This window comes from Sprattus sprattus (genome assembly GCF_963457725.1).
Source record: "Sprattus sprattus genome assembly, chromosome: 1".
NCBI classification, from domain to species: Eukaryota; Metazoa; Chordata; class Actinopteri; order Clupeiformes; family Clupeidae; genus Sprattus; species Sprattus sprattus.
Window position 1 is genome coordinate 57,854,317 of NC_137920.1, and position 23,013 is coordinate 57,877,329.

The following is a 23,013-nucleotide window of genomic DNA, read 5'->3' on the forward strand; positions in this document are numbered from 1 at the left end:
GGGAAAACTGTCAGGGGACGTGACTTTTGACATCTTCAGGTTACAGCTTTGACTCATACCTGGACAGCCAACTGTATCTTAGCTTATGGCTTTGCTGTGGGGATATAAGTAGGCTGTTAACTGATAATAAATGATTGGGTCTAAAAATGCAATGTAGCCTCAGTGATGGCTGCTTTTGTATGAGTATTATTCGGAAACGCAAATGAATAGAAATACAGGTCTAGAGAAAGTAGGCTAACATAATCTTCGTCTCCAATTGTAGCAGTAGTATTATAGTTAGTCTATAAATATTGCTATTATTCACTTGGGTGTATGGGTGACAGTTCTTCTAGGCGTTATAAAAGTAGTCTACAGACATAAATAGGCTACGTGTTAGTCACCAGCTATAGGCTAGTTAAGGTTTGATTCAAGGCTTGATTCATTTGTTGACATGTAGGAACTGATAGATCAAGCCAGTGCATTTCCATTGAGTAATAAGTTTGTGCATTTAGTGGTTATTTCTAAAATGATGTAACTTTTTATGACTAACTGAACTGCATCTTAAACAGCTAAGTGACGGACGGTAATTTCATTATCTGAACTGAGTATCATCGAACAGGGCTATTTGTATTGATTCATTTGTTGACATGTAGGAACTGACAGATCAAGCCAGTGCATTTCCATTGAGTCATAGGTTTGTGCATTTAGTGGTTATTTCTTAGTGGGCTTCTTTTATGTTCACATGAATGATGTAACGTTTCGTGACTAACTGAACTGTATTTTGAACAGCTAAGTGACGGCAGTTTCATCATCTGAACTGTGTATCATCCATCAGGGCTATCTGTTTTTACCACTTGTGTGGACGATACTAACGCCGCAACGCCACCCTGTGGCAAGATTTGGAACAGCGATCAAACGAGAATGCACCTTCTTTTGTCCAAACCTAAGGTAATATGGAAATACTTAGGCTATTTACAATGGGGGATTAAAAAAAAAAAAAAAAAACATACATTTTCAGCATAGGAATTGTATTGAACAAAGTTCTGACAGATGGAATGGACATACAATATATTTTCTCAAACGAAAAATTGTATTGTCCCAGGCCTAGCTTGTCATTACCATAAACACTAAAAAAAGACTGACTGTGTGTCTATGGTCATAACATAAACGAAAATACACTGCCATCTACTGGTGCATGATGGAAACAATTCAATCCCGTCCTGCCCTTCGCCCGTCCACCACTACCGACACTGTCTGCTCCTCGAGCCACCACCAGTAACACAAGCGGACATGTTTGGCCGGCCTCTTGGAGGAGTGTAAATATACATTTGTCTTGCACGATAAAGGAATACGTAGCCGAGGCCGGGAACCATGGACGCGGTCAATGCATTTAATCATGAGGTTAGTCTGTTCTTGTCACAGCCATTCAGAAGATGTGGATTGCCAAAAGTGACTGAAGTTAGCTCGTTAGCCAATGTTTGTCTTTGACCAGCTAGCTAAGCTAGTCAGGGCTGTGTTGTGTGGAAGGCCGCAAACTGGCGCTGAAGGCCCGTTGTCTAAATGTGTAGTTATGTACAAGACTACTTCTGCTCACGCCAGGAACCATAACATTGCTAGAAATTACCACGCAGTGCTTGATCAAGTGTGTTTTCACGTGTTTCAAGTGTCAAACATTATACCGTTAGCCAGCTTGTTATGTAGCTGGTTGGCTAACAGGCTCGCGGCTTGAGGAGTGTCGAGTTTAGCTACGCCAACCAGTCAACTAACGTTAGCTAGCTAACAGAATCACGCCGTGGGACTTATCTGAGTTGGCCCCATAAGAGAAAATGCATAAACAACGCCATGCAAATGTTATCCGATCCTAAATCTACACTCACTTTAGTTGAGCCTAATGAAAGGGCGGGTTTGCAATAAAGCACCAATGCACAACGTTACTTTTTAGCAACATGAGATGAGTAATTCAGACAACATTCGCTAGCAAGCTTCCAGGTGACCTAGCACGGTGTGATTTGGGTTGCAAATGTAGCATGTTAAAGCGAGCTGTATTTGGAGATTTCCATGCATGCACGTAAGAGTTTGGAAGACTTATCAATATCAAGAGCAAAGTTGCTGGTGTCGATTATGAGAGGGAAGGAAAGTGGAGTGGTGAACTCTACCAGTCGGCCAGCATCAGCCATTGATCAATCGACAATACAATAATTTGCCTGTGAGGGAGAGATGTTTCTGTTGTGATAGATACGGTAATGGATAAAGGTTTGCATGATAGTGAAACATATCTGAAATAAACATTGACAGCAGGTTAGCTTAGCTAGTGCTGAGAGTAGTACAAGTGGACATCAACGTTTCCCACCTCTTTGAAATAGCTGTGAAGGCAGTTTGGTTGGGCGCGTCTTCCTTTGATTGCTGAGGTGACTCGCTTTTCACATTATCACATGTTGTGTTAATTGTATGTAAACCTGAAATATAATTTTTCGGAAATTAGTCGGCATTTTTTTTTTGTATATAGTTTGTGAACCTGAAGCCCTTCAGGCCTGGGCATATTTTGAAAACTTTTTTATCATATTTGGAAATGTGTGTGGGACTGAACTGAAGACAGGCCAAACGCACATGTCCTCTTGAGAGCAATGTTTATGCTGAGTGCACTCTGAATTGAGTACCTTCAAGGGGCACGAAAGTAATCTTTTGAATGGACAACAATGTTTTCTAAAGTTTCAGAATCATGCAGCCATTGGTGTAGTCCTACTTGTTCCGAAGTTATTAGCAATTTGCAAAACTCCCGAATTTGTCCCTGAACAAATTCAAATTAAAAAGTGGCATTTTTTTTCTTTTAAAGATAAAAAAACATGTTACAGCAAACTACTCTGGAAATATCTGCGAATAAAGCTGTGGTGTTAGCGACGTGGTAATCACAAAAAAAGAGCAGGTTATAGGATTTTATCATTTCCTTGCACATATAGTATGTTAAGCAGGTTAAGTCTAATGCTGTCATGTTGGTTGATGTATTGCTATCCAGGTCTTCAAACCCAACCTAAGCATCATCCTAAGGTGTTTTTTCCCCACACTGTTATTTTTGAATTTCCTACAGTTGTTTTCTCTGATGGACTCAAAGCCCCCAATCTCCCGGGCGAAGATGATCTCCATCACAAAGTCTGCCATCAAAGCTATAAAGGTAATGCCACAGATAGAGGTATATGAAAAGTACATAGAAGCTTTTCTTATTGCAGAGTAGTCCCAATTTCATGCATGTCACTAGTGCTTAACTTGCAATTAAACTATTTACATTCCTGCACTTCTTTTTCTTTTCTATTTCTTTCCTTATATTTCTTATGTAAAGTAGTATTTATTGTTACACCAGGTTCTATTGCTCTTAGCTTGACTGTTTTCTCCCTTGTACGTCGCTTTGGACAAGCGTCTGCTAAATGACTAAATGTAAATGTCAGTCTTATCCTGATGGCCACACAATGTGATCATATAATTGATTGATATAATTAATGTTTCTACTTTTTTGCAGTTGTATAAGCATGTTGTCCAGATTGTTGAAAAGTTTGTCAAAAAGGTATGTTGCTTTGTTTTTAAAGCTAATTTGTATTATGGATATGTTTTCTCAAAATACAGTTTCTAATAATAATAATTATTGTTGTTAAGTTTTAATTAGTTGCATATGTTCTCTCTCAATACACAAATTTGTCATGCCATTCATTAAATTCAATTGTCATTAAAGCAAAGATAAGCAGACAGTTACATCTTGCCTTGCCGTCATTGTTTCCTGTAGTGTAAACCTGAATATAAAGTCGCAGGACTGTATGTGGTGGACTCAATTGTGAGGCAGTCACGGCATCAGTTTGGATCAGACAAGGATGTGTTTGGGCCCAGGTTCACCAAAAACATCACCGGCACCTTCGAGAATCTCTGCTTGTGTCCATTTGAGGACAGGGTAGGAGTCCTCTATCTATCTTTCTCTTAAGCATTCGCAACTTTCCATCTCTTCAAAAATTGAAAATTGTGCCTCCGTAGAGCTGTATGATGATGACATTTGAACTTGACCTGCTTCTCCAGAATGTTTACGATGGATCCATAATTTTACCCTACTTGTACATAGTATAATGTATATGGTTCGACTTAACACATACCCGTAACCATATCTAAAGTTATCCAGTTTGGGGGGCAGTCATTCCTCTGAACCGTATATGAAATATTAGTGTGTGCTGTGTTCTTGATTTTGTTCTTTTTCTTTGTTTGCAGAGTAAGATTGTGCGTGTGTTGAACCTGTGGCAGAAGAATGGTGTGTTCAAAATCGAGGTCATCCAGCCTCTGTTGGACATGGCCACGGGGTCCGGCAGCGCGGCAGGACTTGCAGACGGGGACCAAGCGGGACCCAACGGAGGTGAGGCACTCACTGATGCTTCAGCAGTGCTGAAAGTGGCCTGAGGCTTGAGCTTCTACTGCAAAGCCCACAATTGGTTTTCTACTGCTAGGGGAGCTCTCTAATTGCGATACAGGGAAGGTTATATGTAGCATGAGAGATGTAGTTGTATTTTGCAAGGCTGGTTGGTTGAAAACAGTGTACAGTAGAACCGTTGAAGTTCAGTAGTAGCTCTGTGTCCTCCTGGGTTGTCATGCAGCAATGACACTTCTTCAATAGCAGAAAGAAAATAGTTTGATAAAAGTTCAGTTTGGCTGGTTAAATGCTAATTCTTTAGAAAAGCGCATAATGAATATGAAATGTTGGGTGCATGAACAAACCCAGAGTGTGTTCCCTCTCCATGACTAAGAAACAGCCAATCACGTCCCTTGATTTTGCTGCATGCCACAAGTGACTTGCAAACAGCCAATCAGTTAACTGTCTCAGTTGTACCCTCCACATTTTGAAGAACAACAAAAGCAGCGTGGAACACGCGTGTCAAGATGAGCGCAGTTAGGGAAGAAGCAAATAAGAAATTGTAGTTTAAAAATCACTAGTCAGTTCACCCGTGTGGCAGTTTTTAAAACATTTTAAAAACATCAGAACACATTTGTGTGGAAATTGTGAAGGAGTTTAACAGTTTCAACGAAGAGAGGGAATACAACAAGCTTGTTTTAATCCACAGCTATACAGGAAGAGAGTAGCGCCTCTCCCGTTAACTTCAATGGAGTCTTTTTGTATGGCAGAGCATGAAGCAACTCAGAAGTTCCTAATATTGTTATCGCTCTATGCAACTACATCTGTTTTTAACAACTAGGAGAAATTGTCATAGTTCAATGTGACATGTGTGGAGTGCATTGTAATTTGGCTACATTCATGGATTAAGGCTGTTGAATTTACTGCTCACAAGTATGCAATCTATCATCAATGTATTATAAATGCAGACATGTAAAATAACTTTCAAGTGTTAGTTTGACCCTAACCATATGTTAGAAAGCCTGTTGTTGAGTTGTAAAATGCAATGTTACTATCCAGGTTACTTCTCTTGTTAACCTCCACCTCCACATTGAGTACTGTCAGAAACATGGTTAAGAATGTTGGACACAGAAGTGTGTCATGAATGGACAGTTGTTTAAGGACCTTTTGAAGCAATTGTTTAAGCATAATTGTTTTGTTTAATTGACCAACCTTAAAGCATGGCTGCCATGAGTGCCTTTGGCAGCTCCCTACACAATCTTACCCTCATGTTGGAGAGGTTGGTAATAGTATTTTCTTAAGTATGAGCTTTTCATGGGAGTTGTCATGACAAAGCTCATGATGAAGCGCTTTCCTTCCCAGCCTCTCCCCCTACCCCGGTGAAGAAGGTGCCAGAACCTCACCTGGTCGCAGCCCCGGCACCTCGTGTAGTGACCGCTAACTCCATCGCCGCTGCTGTGCCTCAGCTTCAGAACTCTGACGCCTTTGCTGCCGTAGCACAGCTCTTCCAGTCTACCCAAGGGCAGCAGGTCAGTCATCGCCATGGTTACTGCATGGAGCTACTGTGCTAACAGAGCAGTAGTTCAAAGCTAATTTCTTTTTCAGTAATCCAGTACAGAGCCATTTGTCATGACTTCACATATATAATTATATTAAGAAAAAATGTCCCGACTGTTAACCGCCCTGTATATAAAACGCATTACAGTATTTTATGAAAGAAACCCATGTATTGACCACACCAGTGTATTTAACGCAGTTTATTGAATTTGACGTCATGCCATGTAGTTGTGGTGCAGGCATTACTAGGCATTTAAAGGTAGTATGTGGAGAAGGTCTGGTGTAGTCTAGTGTAAGTAGGGATGGGTATTTTTAAGGAAAAATATGGTGTGTGTGTGTGTGTGTGTGTGTGCACACATGTGTGCACATGCATGTCTTGAGCATTTATGTAGTGTTATGGTATGCTGTGGAAATAGACGCTAAACTTCGAAGTCTAATTGTTAATTGATCTGCTTGTGACCTAGTGCCATGAACGATGATCTTCTGACGTGCATGAAGTCGCAATTACAACCATTAAATGAACATGTTCAAGAAAGGCAAGGGGTAGGGGGGATCCCCCCCCCCCCCCCAATCAATAACATTACATTCCATTCAATAACATTGATATCCACGCTTGTCTGCGTGTGCACATTACTAACTACTAGGTGGGAAAAAATGCATTGTATAGGACGCACACAAGTGTTAACCTTCAGGTTGCATGCAGAAATATTGCAAAAATGAATGTATAAACCAGCGTTAATGGTCGGGAAATTACAGTAGCTGTACATGCCTATTGTAAGTTTTGTGTTGGAATTCATACGCTACCCATGCCTGCATTATAACCTGAAATGGTCTCTCCCTAACCTCAGCTCCAGCAGATGCTTCAAACCTTCCAACAGCCTGGGAAGCCCCAGTCCCCACTGCTCCCCAACAGCATGCCAGCTCAGATCAGTCTGCAGCCCCGCACTGTTCCCCCAGTTGCCCCCGCACCCTCTGCCATGGTCCCTCACCCAGCTCACCTGAACGAGTCTCTCGACAAGAAGGCCACATTTGACAAAGTAAGGCAGACAGAGCCACCTGAAGCGTAGTACTTCTGTCCCCTTTCGTGTTTTTTCCTCAGCTGCTCGACTTCTGAATCTCACCTTAAAGCCTAGTATGGTGTTACATTATCAAGGGTTTTGATGCTTTAAACACGTATCTCTTTATTCTAATTCTCTGTATCACTAGTGTTGTGCAGCAGGTCAGGGATGCGTAGGCATGGATTCAAGTTCCCCTGCATTTTAGATTCGGAAATCGATAATTATACTTTAGGCTATGCCTGTGGAAAATATAATTGTGTATATTTTGAGCAAGATTTTGGATGGATATATATATATTTTTGTATTAATCAAGTAGATCTAGCATACTTCATTAATAAACACCTTTGTTTACACTGAGGACGCAACGGTGCAATGGGACCACGGTTCGGTATGTGTCAAGGATTTTTGGGCCACGGAAACAGAATGGTTTTATTTCTTTATGTTTAAAAAAAAAAAAAAAACTATGTATTTTGCCAATAGACAAATACTTTCTATTCAGAAAGATGGCAGCCGATTCTGGCCGTCCAACAGTTAGTAGAGAGAGCTAGATAGGGTATCTGTCAAATCGCTTTCAATTAAACCACCGATTTGTTGTTCTTAGTTAGATTGTTTGTCTAAAGGCAGAATTACGCAAAAACTTTGTGGAAAGGTCCAGCATGGGTCAAGGAATAACCAGCTCAAGGGTTGGCTCCACGAATTTAGTTTCACTTTCACTAACGTTGCGAAATGTGACTTTTGGCCTTGGCGAAGGTCTGCACTCTCATAGCGCTAATTTCAGTTGCCAGTAACTGTTTAAGATCCATCTAAAAATTTCAGGCACAGAATCTTTCCTTGCTTTAAACCCAGTATATGTATAAATCAAATATTGTATATTCATATTGAATGATGTACATATGTGCAGTCTTTCGGAGGAAGTTGTGTTATTACACATGACCTGACCTTTCTTAGGCCTTTCCTTTGCAGACACTCCTGGATCGCTTTGACTACGATGATGAGCCCGAGGGTGCGGACGAGATGAAAAAAGAAGAGACGCCCTCAGCCCACCCTGTCTTGTACGTCCTGGCCTATTTACTCCTCTACCTCTGCCGCCTCTCAGCTCCATGACAACCTATAACAGGAAGAGGAGATGAGAACATGGGATATTGCTCAAAAATAGAATACAGCTACACAAGAGATTTTAAAACGAATGTACAGATGTTCAAAAGGTTATGAGCATTGTACGGACAACCAGGACAGATTCTGTTTAGGATTAGACTTCACATTTACATGTGATACTCTTTTCCGACACCTTGTTCATTCAGGTTGTTTTCTCAGATTGTATGTGTTGTCATGAATGGTGAATTCTTCTTTCTGAAGGGCCCTCTTAACAGACACTAATCTGTGTAGTCATCTTAATCTAATATAAACAGTAAGTGAGAACCCTCCAGCTCTTTGCTTGTTGTTCAAGGCCTTATTTAATAACAGCGGGTTGTTGTTGTTTTCTGTGTTGTGTATTTAAAGCAGCCATATGGACAGCATGTCCCAGCCACATCCACCACCACAGCAGCTTCCCCCCGGCTTTCCCCAGCTCTCCTCTCAGATGCCCAGCATGGATCACTTCCAGCAGGCCATGATGGGGAAACCACAGAACCCCACACAACAGGTAACAGCAGGACCATACTTTGAAATATTAACAAATAAAAGTTTCAACTAGAAAAAAAGTCCCTATTATCTAAAATATAACCCCATGGCAATTTTGGATATCTTTGTGATGAATTCCATAAATCCTGCATTCCTCTGTATGTGTTGTCTGCGGTGGATGAGATATGATGTATTATCCTGGCCTGTGATCAGTGTGCCAATGTTGCACGATCAGCAAAACCCACATGCCTAAACGAAACACCCAGTCGTTATTTTTTTGTGATCTCTTTTTATCTTTGTTAACTCGTTGTTTTTCCCTGTTAGGTACCTCTACCTCCGAATGGGCAGCTCCAGGGTTTTGGCATGATGCCTCCCCAGCCCTACCCAGGGATGATGCCTCCAATGGGGCAGCCTATGGTTGCCCAGCCCCAGCAGGGAGCCGTAATGCCCCCAGGCTTCTCGGGCGGATACCCGCCCCAAAATAATGCATTTCCGCCACACCTGCCTCCACATCAACAGGTTGGTCCCCTCAGTGCCTAATTGCAGATCATTGATCGACACTGATCTAGTGTTGACGCTATGCAGTTTCATTGATCCAGACTGGTCTAGTGTTAACTCTGCAGTTTCATTGATCCACACTGATCTAGTGTTAACTCTATGCAGTTTCATTGATCCACACTGATCTTTGTATGTAATTACTTTCTCATAATATGTATAAATAATATTATTAGGTAGAGTGAGTTGTGAGAGGCAGTAGAGTAAGTTGGAAGTCAGTGTAAATACTGCGCAAGTGAAGGCCTGGCTTGAACAGTGTAATTCCTTGAGCAAGACACTGAACCCCTAACTGCTCCTGATTTCCTTGTTCGTCGCTTTGGATGAAAGGGTCTGCTAAGTTACTAAATGTAAAATGTAAATGTAATAATTTTGTGTCTGCAGGATGTTTCCATGGAGATGGACTCTCCCCCAGTGAAAGACCGGAGGCAATGGCCAGACAACAGGAGGTCCCATTCACGCTCAGGCTCCAGGTAAGAAGGATTGCATCGCCGGATCTCTCAAAACAAAAACAATGTGGATCTCCATTTTGTGGCAACATTAAGGCTCCTTGTAAAAACATTTTGTTTGGGCTCATTCGGTCAGATCTCCGAAGAGGAGGCGCTCCCGTTCCAACTCCCGGTCCAGACGGACGAGGCACAGGCGGTCCCGCTCATGGTCCCGGGAGAGGCGCCACCACTCCCCTCAGAGGAAGGAGAGAGAGCGGGAGCGGGAGAGACGACAGAAAGGACTCCCTCCCCTCAAAAACGAGACCCTCAGTGGTAAGGCCACGGGACAGGTTCATGTTTTTATTTAATTTAAATTTAAAGACAGACAAGGACCTCTCAGATGAGCTCTGTTCACATTCAAGGTCTGCTAATTTAATGACTCAGCAGTGGAGCATTACGTAGTGACTTACCCACATCCTTCCCCCCTCCCCTTGTGTCCCTCTGTTTGTGACAGTGTGCAGCACTACCCTGTGGGTGGGCCAGCTTGACAAAAGGACTCAGCAGCAGGATGTGGCGTGTCTGCTGGAGGAGTTTGGCCAGATCGACTCCATCAATGTGAGCCTGAGCCTAGACAGTGACCTCTTCAAATTAACTCATATTCAGGATGTACTTGAGCACTGGCTTGTTTCCCCCCAGTGCACTTAAAGAAATTTAAATGCAGCCACCATGAACATTTGATTTCAATAAGAGCTTCTGTAGCGTGTCCGTGTGATGCGCCAATCATGTGAACTTATATATATATGTCCTTTCCTTCCTCTTGTCTGGTAGATGATTCCTCCGCGTGGCTGTGCCTACATCGTCATGGTGCATCGGCAGGATGCGTTCAGAGCTCTGCAGAAGCTTAGCAGGGGCACATTCAAAGTCAACCAGAAAGCTATTAAGGTAAATGACCATGAGCCACTAAGCCACATAGAAAAACATCCGATACATCAGTGGTTCTCAACCTTTTTTGCTCCATGACCCAAATTTTTAGAGACCAGTGCAGTTGCGACCCAACAATTAATAATCAGCATGAATCATCAGGCCAATAATTTAACAATTGTATTATTATTTTATTATTATGATTACTACCACTACTGCTAGGCTTAATAATCTACCACTGTTTTACCATTTAAAACACATGCAACTGTTTAAAAGTCAGGATCAGTTATGCAATCATTGACTTCTGAACTTCTTTGAACAAAATTGGATTTAAGCCATACATTTTCAACTTTTTAATAGGAAATTATGAACTTACATATTCAACTTCTTAAGAAGAATCCATGGACTTACATGTTCACCTTTTTAGTCAGAGATGGACTAACATGTTCCACTTATCACAGGACTTATGTTGATTTTCTAAACGAGAAATCCTTACTTACATGCTCAACTCCTTAATGAGAAATGGACATGTTCAAATAGTAAATGAGATCCCTGAATGTTTCCCTGTCATCGAGGCTGCCCCATCCGTTGTCACACCAACACACTTTGACCAGGAGAGCTGACTGAGTTAAATGTGTCCATTGCAGAAAAAAATCTCTGCTGCCTGCAGTGGTAAATGTTGGCAAATCTGAATTAAATAAGAACTGCTCTTCAAAGTCATCATTCCGCACATACCGCACGTAAACCAAGAGAATGGCATGGCTAGCCACGTCTTTGGATTCACCGAGTTTTAAGGCGTTATTAGTCAAAAGCGCAGAGACGTTCAGTGAGCTGCTGCTCAACATCATTTGACATGTCACATATCCTCACATGAACAGTGTCGTTTGTCACGGGAATTGTCTTTAAGTTCGCTGGTTATTTTTCACCTATGAGTGCAGTGCACAACGATGGCAACTTCTGCAACCGTATAGTTGGCCTGCTTTGTTTCAAAATTTCGAAGGCTTCAGGCTTTCATTAGCCAGTATTTCGTTGCATAGCACACACAACGGCGGGTGCTCACCATTCTTCACGCAATACGTAAATCCATATTTCAGAAATACCGGGTCACACGCCTGTAAAACTTCCTCTTTGGGTCTTCAGAAGAAGTCGTATCTGAGCTGGTACTCATTTTACACGAAGATACTCTGTTGACTTTTTGCCTACACTAGTCGCCTATAGACATTCTCCGGTCATGTCAGAGCATGTTATCGCGCAATACATGTTGCATACATTTGAAATATCTTAAATGCAAATTTGATTGGCTGAATGTTCGAACATGTTATCGTTAGATAGGCCTACATGCAAAACCATTACCGGCAATGTAGTTTAATGTCAGAACTGTGGGCAGGTATTCCCTAATGGACAGAGGGAGCATGGCTTGAAAAAAAGGTTTTACATTTAGAAATCGTCTCGACCTTTTCAGAAACTCCGGCGACCCAAATTTGGGTCGCGACCCAAGGGTTGAGAACCACTGCGATACATGATACAAATCGTATAACCTGCTATCTTTTTGCTTTTAGATTGCGTGGGCACTGAACAAAGGCATCAAGGCTGAGTATAAACAGTTCTGGGACGTGGAACAGGGGGTCACCTTTATCCCCTGGAGCAAAGCAAAAGTGGAGGACTTGGAAGGCTTGAAAGAAGGTGGCATACTGGACACGGATTCCTTATCTCCAGGTAAACTGGATGACCTCCATGTTTTACTCTTTAAGGCCCATACATATACAACGATTAACTCTTCGGCCATTGGTTTGTAGTTGACCGTTGGTTGCTAGTAGGCATTCCAAGCTCTGGTTGCCAAGGTATCCTCTTTATATGTTTCCCATTGTTAAAGTTTCTGAGTGAAACAAGTAGTAGGCTTGCTAGCTAGCTCGAAATTAGCATATACAAGATAATAAACTGATTGCTAGACTGTACTCACATACTTCAACAGTGAATTGGAAACATTTCTCCGACATTTAAATTTCTTTTTGAGATAAAAAATTAATGTATAGTGTATATACTATGGTCGTGGACGATGTTTTCCTTGCAGGCAACACCTAGGGAGTGCAGTCCTGACATCATCTGTCAGTTGAAGGTATCTTTCACTTCCATTGGTGGTCGCCTCAATCACCTAGCTCCGAAGTCAAGATTAGTTCAAAGGAGTTGTATGTAAGCCTGACTGGCTGCCAGTTAGCAGACTAAATGATGTCACACTCCCCACTCCAAGTTGGTTTGGGGCTGTGTGTTACTACGTTTGCACACCCCTACCTCCTCTCCCTTTGCAGAAGCAAACAAAAGCCAAGGTGGCAAAGGTTTAAACATGTAAGGTGAAAACATTGATATGAATGAAAAATATCTAGGCTATTATTACTGTCTCCATCAACATTAATTGATACTTATATGCAGTGTTGTGTCTGAACGCGTTCATTGAACGAAAGTTCATGAACTCGTTCATAATTTTGGTGAACGTGAACTGAACGAACTGAATCTGAACTGAACGAACTGAATCCTGCCTGATGAACGATACTGTGAACTGTGAACGCGTTCATTCTGGTGTCTGTGAACGGCACGTTCAGTCTTTTTAATTTCGTTCAATAAGGTTCAATATTTCTAGAAAACATCCTGGCAAAATACAGACAGTTAACAGTCCTGTATCCAGGGTTGTTCAACCAGTCAATTACATGTGCTTTCTTCTGCTGTTGAAGTTGCGAATAGGCGAAGAGCGGTATTGCAGGCAGATAGAGATTTCAATCTGGCAACGGCAGCCACCAGAGTCGCACCGCCGCATTCGTCATTAAAACAAAAAGCACCACGGAGGCGTCGGCAGCATGTAGACGACAGAGCAGCAAGGTTGCGTCCTACTCCTATCATCTTCTAGACTAATTTTGACAAGGTCGGTGAGGATGGGAACAACCTTACATTTCTGTGCAAACTTTGCCCACCGGCTTTCAAAAAGAAAATCCGCACTTCAGACACGTCCTCAGCAAACTTGAAACGGCACATTGACCTGAAGCACCCGGTTAGCCTTTCAAGGTATGTGCAAGCAAATCAAAAATCAAAAGACAGTCCTCGACCCAAATCCCATTAACTGCATACAGTAACGGTATGTGGACTGTAACCAGTGACAGATTTCCATTTAAGTTATTTACACTCACTGGACAGAAAGTAGAAGCACTGTCCATGGCCTTGGACTCTGGCTGAGTCTGTTAAGTTATTATTATTATTATTTATTATTTTGCTTTACTTATACATTGGGCAAACAAGCCAAACAATCTAAAAGGGCCTCGATAATGTTTAAATGTTTTGCACTTTGAATGTTGCACTTTCAAGTTTTTCCTACCTCTGATTTCCTACCTCAGTGTTAAAGTGTTAAAGCAACAAATGGGGGAAGGCTGTCCCTTCAATGCAAAGTAAATCCTGGATGGATAAGGATTAAAAATTGTATATGAAGATGAAATCTTACACAGTTTCAGCGTGGTTCTATATGGGCTGTGGACATAATTTAGAAAAATAATAGCTCGCAACATATTGAAAAAAAGAACTGAAGTAGTTCATTTTCTGAATTATGAATTATGAACTATGAACTGAACTAGTTCATTTTAAAATGTGTGAACTATGAACTGAACTAGTTCATGTAGAAAGTGAACTTTCCCAACACTGCTTATATGTTACATTAACTTAGTCAAGGCAGACAGACCCTGTAGGTCTTTATTTAAGCACTTGAGCTTTTGTGCTAGCTGTTACCCAATGGGTTTGCAACAATGCTACTTGTTGATAGAAACTATGGGAAAGCCATGCTTGGGTCTGTTTATGAATTAAATCCAGCACTCTGGAAATGGATTGAGGCGCTATAGTTTTTTTTTCTTTTTTTTTCTTCTTTTAATGGAGAAATCAACAAACTCTTTAACTGTTCAAAATTAACAAGAAATAGCAGAAATTACCATGTTGACATAATGTCAAAAGCGCTTATGCTCTGTGTTGCCCAGATATTCACTAAAGTTAGCATGCTAAACAGCTAGACCCGGGCCATCCTCTTTCACCATACCACGTTTTACCTCAAGAGGAACTAGTGAGTTCCAGGGTTTTTCCTGCATAGAGAAAATGTAGGCGCGCGCCTAAGCCGTTTTCCCGAACGCCTATGAAAAATCCTGAGCGCCTAAAGGCAAAAAAAAAAGTCTGCGGATTTAGCAGTCAACCTACCTTACTCTGTACGTTTAGATGCTTTACAGGTAGCTGTAAGCCATTAGATGCCTGGGAAATATTTAGTATCTATAAATAACAGCTCACCTTTATCTTTTTAACCAGATTTGTAAACAGGTCGCGATCAACAGGCTCAATAGGTACAATAGGCTACCTTGGTTAAAAATCGAATTACGTTAGAGTCATGCTAGCATTGCGCTAAACAATTAGGCAGCTAACATTAATAAGTGGTGTTCACATAAAGTCACTTATTGTATATGGCATAAATATTATTCTAAAACACCTTCACTAGTTGTTGATTTGTCAGCAATTCATCACGTATGCAATGCAATGCACGTCAGCGAATATGTTCTGAATAGTATGTTTCAAGTAGGCTACAGCCGAACTCTCGTTCTGTTATGATCAATAGTAATCGAGTTGATAAGTCTGATCTATACGCAACTGTGAGGTGCGCGAATGGACAGACACAGAGCCAATCACTTAATTACTCAACCTGCGGATGCATCCTGACTTCATCAGTCGGCGGTTTCAATATTCATGGCTTTCAATTTATTAAAATATCTGCTTTGTTGAGAACGTACACAGGTGTAGGCTATTACTTGATTTGTCTACGCGTTTAAACGAGTACCAGTAGAACGTGGGGCCTCGGGAAGGCAGACAACAGCATTGGTTTTGAAAGCTCAACTCGTTTGTGTTGCATCTCGAATATAATAATATGAATATTATTATTGATAAACCGGTGCGGTTGAAAACTGTCGTTCCACTGCGAGGGCCAGCCCGACGTACACGAATACACTTGTACAAATGCACATTAAATTTCCACTCAAAATACTGTCAAAAGTTTGATTATTGATTTCCAACGCAGCCTCCATTGGTGAAAATAATGGTTTGTAGGTTTGTATAATAAACATGAATAGTAATAATAGATAAACTTGACTTTCATAATTCGTGTGTTCCATTTCCGACCACTGGTTAGTTCTACAGTGCCTGACAAAAGTCTTGTCACCTCTCCAAGTTGTAGGCACAACAGATGATAACTTGACTTGTAGTTGATCAATTGGAATCAGAAATGGCTTCTATGAAAGGCGAAGGCCTTTAGATTATGCTTATTATACCAACATAAAGTTGTGTATCATTAATTGAGTTTTATCATGTAATAAGGACAGACAGGTCAGATTGGGTTTGGACAAAAGTCTCGTCGCATACACAAAAATATTTTTTTTTAATTTTACTTTGACAACACAAAAATGCTACAATAACATCTGAGCATAAAGTCATGGTGCCTTGGAAAAAACAAATAATATTGTGTATGACTCCCATGAGCTTGGAGGACTGCATGCATATGTCTTGGCAATTACTCAAATAACTAATTGATGAAGTATGGAATGGCAAAGAAAGCAGTCTTGCAGGACTGGTTTCATCTTCCAAGCCTCCTCCTTCATCCTACTTCAGACATGCTCAATAATGTTCTTGTCTGGTGATGGGCTGGCCAATCCCGGAGCACCTTGACTTTCTTTGGTTTCAGGAACTTTGATGTGGAGGCTGAAGTATGAGAAGGAGCGTCATCCTGCTGAAGAATTTACATTCTCTTGTGGTTTGGGATGTAATAGGCAGCAATAATCTCTTGATACTTCAGGCTGTTGATGTTGCCATCCACTCTGCACACCCATACTGGTTGTAACCCCAAACCATTTTTTTGCCAAAACGATAGACAGTGGAAAAGTGTCAGAAGGTTGATTTTTTTTCTGATGAATCATCCATTAAACTGCATTACGATCGCTACGAATACTGCAGAAGACCTGTTGGAACCCGCATGGACCCAAGATTCACCCAGAAAACAGTCAAGTTTGGTGGAGGAAAAATCATGGTTTGTATGGGGGTGTGCAAAAGATCTGCAGAGAGGATGGCAACATCAGCAGCCTGAAATATCAAGGGATTCTTGATGGCGATTACATTCCAAACCACAGGAGACGGCAAATTCTTCAGCAGGATGGCGCTTCTTCTCATATTTCGGCCTCCACATCAAAGTGGATGCAGTATGGATGCAGTCCTCCAAGCTCTTTTGAGTCATATATGATATTGTTTTTTTTCCCCCGGGGCACCATGACTTTATGCTCTGATGCTATTGTAGCATTCTTGTGTTATCAAAGTAAAATTCAAAATTAAAAAAAATATTTTTGTGTATGCGACAAGACTTTTGTCCAAACCCAATCTGACCTGTCTGTCCTTATTACATGATAAAAACTCAATTAATGATACACAACTTTATGTTGGTATAACAAGCATAATGTAGAGGCCTTTGCCTTTCATATGAGCCATTTCTGATTCCAATTGATCAACTACAAGTCAAGTTATTATCTGTTGTTCCTACAACTTGGATAAGTGACATGACTTTTGTCAGGCATTGTAGATTCTATTGATATAGATTTCAGTAGTTTGCATATACGAGGTAAACCTTGATCTTGAATCTTTGAACCATACATGATAGCACTATGGGGCTTGGACTATTGTCAATATATTAGCCTATCTATTTTAATTTAAAGTGAAAGCAAAATAATAACCTCAAGCATAGCCTCCATTATTTATGAAATGTAAAAAAAAAAAAAAAAACATTGATTTCTGCTGATAGGTAACACAGACTATAACACAATTTTTTTTTTTGGGAGCACCGAAGAGCCATTTTGACCCAGGAAAAACCCTGAGTTCCCCTGCAACTCGCCTAATCTCATTGACATCTCATGGTCTCTGGTCACTGCTAGTCGCCCCCCATGTGTTGGGGGCTTTATTTTAATTCACATTATGTAGGCTTCAATCATTTTCTGAGTTATATATTTTAAGGTAACTTCTTCAAAACTGCATACTGCAGATTTAAAGGTACAGTATGTAGGATTTAGATGCCACTTAATCCTACATACTGTACCTTTTAAAGTGTTTTTATTTTATTATCACTAAATCTAACCCAGAATTATATCACATTTGAAATGTTGATAATAAGCTTAAAATTGCTTGCAATGAAGATTTCATAGAGCTCATAAGGCCTGTTTTTCTGAAATCCTCACAGGGTGGCCAGGTGCTCAGAGTGAACAGGATATGGTGGACGAGGTGTCCCAAAACGGACGCTCAGAAACTGCTCCACCTGAGGAGAAGCCACCTGTCGCACCTGTGCAGGTAAGATCTTGCATGACTAGCTTCACAAACTGTTTGTCATAGAATAGTATAGAATGTTATAGTATAGTTTAGTGTAGTAGAGTATTTGAATAAAACCAGTCATAGTTATAGTTACTTTTGTTCTTTGCGTCTACTTCACTCAGGTGCTGCCAGGCCAGCAAATAGGAGTGCTGGGATCAGTGCCACCTCCAGGGTTCCCAAGCCACATGGGCATCCCACCCCCAAACTTCCCACCAGGAGTGCCCCCTCCCCCTCCGCCCTTCATGAGACCTGGATTCAACCCCATGCAGATGCCCCCAGGGCCTCCAGGTACGCAGGCACACCCACTTCTGGCACGGTGGCACGTGTCTAACTCGTTGGCACACGTCTGTCTCGTTGGCAATTCTGGCACTGTGGCACACGTCTGTCTCGTTGCCACTTCTGGCACTGTGGCACAAGTCTGACTCGTTGGCACACGTCTTGTGAGGAAGTGTGGCAGTATTGAAAGACACCTCTGATGGCAGTTTACTCAGAAAGGGTGCAGTGAAAAATGCAATTTAACACTCTTTGTAAAGTTTTAGGTTGAATGAATAATGGCTTAAGTAGGTAGCATCTGCTGTGTTCGTCTGGATTTCTTTATTTCATGAATGTCGGTTGTCATTTTAATATTTGTGCTATCATCTCCGTCTGTCAGGATTTCTTCCCCCTGGTGCTGTGCCGCCCATGGGTGCTTCCGGACCCCCACCTCCACTCCCAGGGCCTGGTATGCCCCCAGGTAGGCACCCAGCAACAGTCAACAGCAGTGCAGGTGTTTATTCTACCTGTCTGAAAACCCTAGAGCTAATTCAACAAAGAGGCTTGTTTAAGATTTTAAGTAGTATTTAGTATAGACTGCACCAGCATACTTGGGCTTGTAGGTTAATACTATCAGTATAAAACAGATAAAGCTGGCAGACTCCACCCATGTGGTGCTAGGCACACTGCACAGCAGACCAACTGCAGGCCCAAGAGACAGCTCACCATTATGAATTGAATTACGCAGCAAAATGACATGACATCTGTTTGAAATACCCACCCACCCATGTGAATCGCATTTCTGAAGGAACTGTCATACTGCTGTCAGTGTCGATATATCATTTTCTGTTTGTTTTCCCCCTTCCTCTCAAAGTTGGCAGTTCGGAGGAGCTGTCAGGTGATCCTGCTGGACTGGGCCACAGAAACAATGATGGCTCTGATGGATACAACAGCGCTCAACAAATGGGTAGGTGTTTGATCACCTTGGGTAATCTTATTTGGATTTGGATTTGCTTAACAGGGAGATTCCTAACGCTGGACAAAATTAATAGCATTCTCCATTAAACGAAAATTAGGTGAATGGGTCCCTCTAGCTGTGTGTGTGTGTGTGTGTGTGTGTGTGTGTGTGTGTGTGTGTGTGTGTGTGTGTGTGTGTGTGTGTGTGTGGTTCCCAGTGAATATCAAACCATTTTTAGTTTGAAATGCCTACTCCTATGAGTTTAACATGTATGGTGTTGATATGCCAGGTTTCCTTTTTTATCTTCAAATCTGAAGGACCTGTTTTTTTATCTCTTCCTCAAAGGTAACCAGATTGGGGCACCTCCAGTTGGCCTTCTGGGGGCAAGGCCTGGTATGATGCCCTTGCAGCGCCCCCCAGGTATGCCACCCCCTCACATGCAACGCTTTCCGATGCCCCCGCATCACCCCAACATGCCGCCAATGCCCCCTCAGATGATGCCAAGAGGGCCGCCACAGATGATGCACCGGGAGCCTCCACCAGGGGGCTTCGGTATGCCACCTCCCCACCCCATGAAAGGCCCCTTCCACCCACCAGGACCTCCGGGGGGACCTCTCGGTCCACCTGGGGGCCCCCCTCCTGGTCTTCTTGGGCATCCAGGACCTCCTGGTCCTCCCTTTATGCGGCCGACTGGGCCTAGAGGACCAGGACCAGAAGGGCCTGACGCTCGGGACGGAAGGCCTTTTCGGAATGAGAGAAACCAGGGCTTTGGACAAGACCAGGAGCAGGACTGGTTTGGAGGGCGGAGGTCATTCGGTGATGGACGGGGAGGAGAACGTCCGGAGGGTAGGGAGAGGTCATTCGGTGAAGGACGGGGAGGAGATCGTCCGGAGGGGAGGGAGAGGTCATTCGGTGAAGAACGGGGAGGAGATCGTCCGGAGGGTAGGGAGAGGTCATTCGGTGAAGAACGGGGAGGAGATCGTCCGGAGGGGAGGGAGAGGTCATTCGTTGAAGAACGGGGAGGAGATCGTCCGGAAGGGAGGGAGAGGTCATACGGTGAAGAACGGGGAGGAGATCGTCCGGAGGGGAGGGAGAGGTCATTCGGTGAAGGACGGGGAGGAGGTCGACCGGAGGTTAGGGAGAGGTCATTCGGTGAAGAACGGGGAGGAGATCGTCCGGAGGGGAGGGAGAGGTCATTCGGTGAAGGACGGGGAGGAGGTCGGCCGGATGGTAGGGAGAGGTCATTCGGTGGAGGACGGGGAGGAGATCGTTCCGAGGGTAGGGAGAGGTCATTCGGTGAAGGACGGGGTGGAGATCGTCCGGAGGGAAGGGAGAGGTATGGAAACTGGCAAGAGGAAGAACAGCAGCATGGTGGTGGTCGTGGTAGTGGAGGTGGAGGAGGAGGTTGGGATCGAGATCGGGATCGTGATCGAGACAGGGAGCGAGACAAAGACAGGGAGCGAGACAAAGACAGAGAAAGAGACAAAGACAGAGAAAAAGACAAAGAAAGAGACAGAGAAAGAGACAAAGACCGAGAAAGGGACAAGGAAAGGGAGAAGGACAGAGACAGGGAGAAAGACAGAGACCGAGAAAGGGAGAGGGACCGAGACAGAGGAGGGAGGGAGAGGGAACGCAGAGACTTGCGGAAGAGTCCTGAGGGGGATAGAGGAGGCGACGGCAGCAGCACCACCGAGGAACACAGTCGGCCGACCAAACGGAGTCGCGACCGCGAGCGGAGCTCCCGGTGGGACCGTGACGACTGGCTCAGGGGAGACAAGAGCAATGAACTCAGCAGTGCTGAAAAAAACCCAGACACCAACATCATCAAGGCCCCCCTCAAAGACTTGGCTAGAGAGCAGTCACCCGCCAAGCCTGAACCCCCTGCAGACGCGACCAAAGGCGCAACCGTCGAGACGATCGCTGAGGCCCAGGACTCGGAGCCCACAGCAGAGAATCGGCCAAGTGAAACTGTAGAGGCAACGACCAGTGAAACTGCAGAGGCTCCATTCAGTGACACTGCAGAGGATCCGCTCAGTGAAACTGCAGAGGATCGGCCCAGTGAAACTGCAGAGGATCGGCCCAGTGAAACTGCAGAGGATCGGCCCAGTGAAACTGCAGAGGATCAGCCCAGTGAAACTGCAGAGGCAACGACCAGTGAAACTGCAGAGGCAACGACCAGTGAAACTGCAGAGGCAACGACCAGTGAAACTGCAGAGGCTACGACCAGTAAAACTGCAGAGGCAACGGAGTCGTAGAGTCGTAGGGCAGAACAATGCAAGCCAGTCAGACTGTCATGTGTTTGTGGCCAATGTGGAACATTGCCCCCTTTTCAAATGCCCATATCCTGCTAAGGAGCGTGAATGTTGGTCAGATAGAGTAACAAAACTAAACCACACCATGTGTAACAAAACAAGAATCTTACCAGAAAGGCAAAGAAAATGTTTATGCTGTAAATATGTTTGTATTTTTAAGTGTAGATTTTTTGGAAGGATTAATTTTTTTTTAATTCTTTTCCTGTGGGTTTTTAAATACAAACGTTGACTCTAAATATGAAAATATGCCCTTTTTTGTTGTAATGTTTTATTACCTGAAATGTTTACATATAGGAGATCTTTCTATAATTTTTAAGCTTCAGAGGGAGAAATCAACCCAAGAAATTACATCTCCAAAATGTCAGCAATAGCTTTTGGTTGAATAAACTATTTTCATATCAAAATATTATGTCATATTGTATTCGCCCGCCAGAGTTTAATAATAATATAAGTTTATACTTATTTTAAATTATCCTTTTGATGCCATCACCCTCATGTTTAAATGAGGCTGATGTACAGTCACTGCACTGATAGGTTGGTAAGTTCAGTGCGGGCTGTTATAGCTGAACACAGATATTGACCTAATTCCCCCTCACCCAGAGATACATCGGTCATATGACATGTGTAGGTCATGGTCATCGATGTACCATGCATTTATGCCTTTGACATCAGGACCTCCAAACGAAGACGAACATCATCTATCTACATAAACATGTTTTTTTCTCATGTTTCTTTTCATGTTAAATTTTGACTGAATTCTGAACTAAGACTGTATTCAAATGACAATCAGAACCTTGAGGTAATTATTTCATTAATGTATTAATAAGGTATGTATTAGCAGTCTTAAATTGGGTTAAAATAGGAGTGACACTCATCCCTGTCCTAATGGTATTGGTCAGATGAGATGCCACACAGAGAGAGATCTTATATGTACTGATCCGTGGCCTAAAGCACTAATCTTGGTGACTGTAAGGGGGGCCATGACCTCATCCTTGACATCAACACATTACTGCTGGCAACTGAATGTAAACACCACTAACCGCACGATTTGAATTCCCTTGTGATTTGTGTGCCTTTGCACTATGTAAATTCTTATGAGTGTTCATCAACAGTGGCTTTTGTGGGTGTTTGTAAAAATCAACATCTGACAGAAACCAGTATGCAGGTAAATCCAGCTCTGCATTTTGTCCACATAAATGGTTGGTCGTTAATCCGCTAGCTCATAGTTCCCCCTCACATGATCTGAGATAAAAATGTACTGCCAAAGAAAATTATTTGCGTTGGAAACGGGGTGCTAGACCGTCACTGTTATCATTTGATCAGATACTTCCTCGTGGTCGAGAAGGTGGTCTTGATTATCTATAGTGGTCGATTTGTCATGGTTTGTGAATGGAGCTGTGGAGGTCTAGTCTCCCTAGTATGTACAGGCAGAACATTTCTAATAGGGCTCTGACACAAGACTAAAGAGGGTCAGGGCAGGTGGTTATGTCAGCTGAGAGGTTTTCTGTAAGACTTAGTGTCAGCTCTGACCGGTCACACTCCTTATCTGATGCCCCTAGCCTGGACAAAGGTCATTGAGCCTGAACCT

General features: G+C 42.8%; 1 protein-coding gene across 1 annotated transcript; it reads left to right on the top strand.

Annotated features, from left to right (window-relative positions):
- Positions 1-1,252: 1,252 nt before the first annotated feature.
- Positions 1,253-21,768, top strand: scaf4a (SR-related CTD-associated factor 4a). The gene is made up of 20 exons (XM_080845258.1): positions 1,253-1,380; positions 3,065-3,148; positions 3,491-3,535; positions 3,752-3,913; positions 4,222-4,363; positions 5,720-5,886; positions 6,763-6,951; positions 7,936-8,024; positions 8,473-8,614; positions 8,917-9,111; positions 9,529-9,617; positions 9,730-9,905; positions 10,087-10,187; positions 10,401-10,514; positions 12,053-12,209; positions 17,776-17,882; positions 18,026-18,191; positions 18,556-18,636; positions 19,030-19,122; positions 19,459-21,768. Exons 1-20 carry the CDS (start codon positions 1,351-1,353, stop codon positions 21,366-21,368), a joined length of 4,239 nt encoding a protein of 1,412 aa, XP_080701384.1. The 5' UTR covers positions 1,253-1,350; the 3' UTR covers positions 21,369-21,768.
- The last annotated feature ends 1,245 nt before the right edge of the window (positions 21,769-23,013 follow it).

Bases quoted from the DNA above. Each gene is read 5' to 3' on its own strand.
- scaf4a (XM_080845258.1), top strand. From the start codon at position 1,351: ATGGACGCGGTCAATGCATTTAATCATGAG. The intron at 4,364-5,719 runs GTGAGGCACTCA...TTTCCTTCCCAG, and splicing joins CCAAGCGGGACCCAACGGAG to CCTCTCCCCCTACCCCGGTG. The intron at 9,112-9,528 runs GTTGGTCCCCTC...TTGTGTCTGCAG, and splicing joins ACCTGCCTCCACATCAACAG to GATGTTTCCATGGAGATGGA.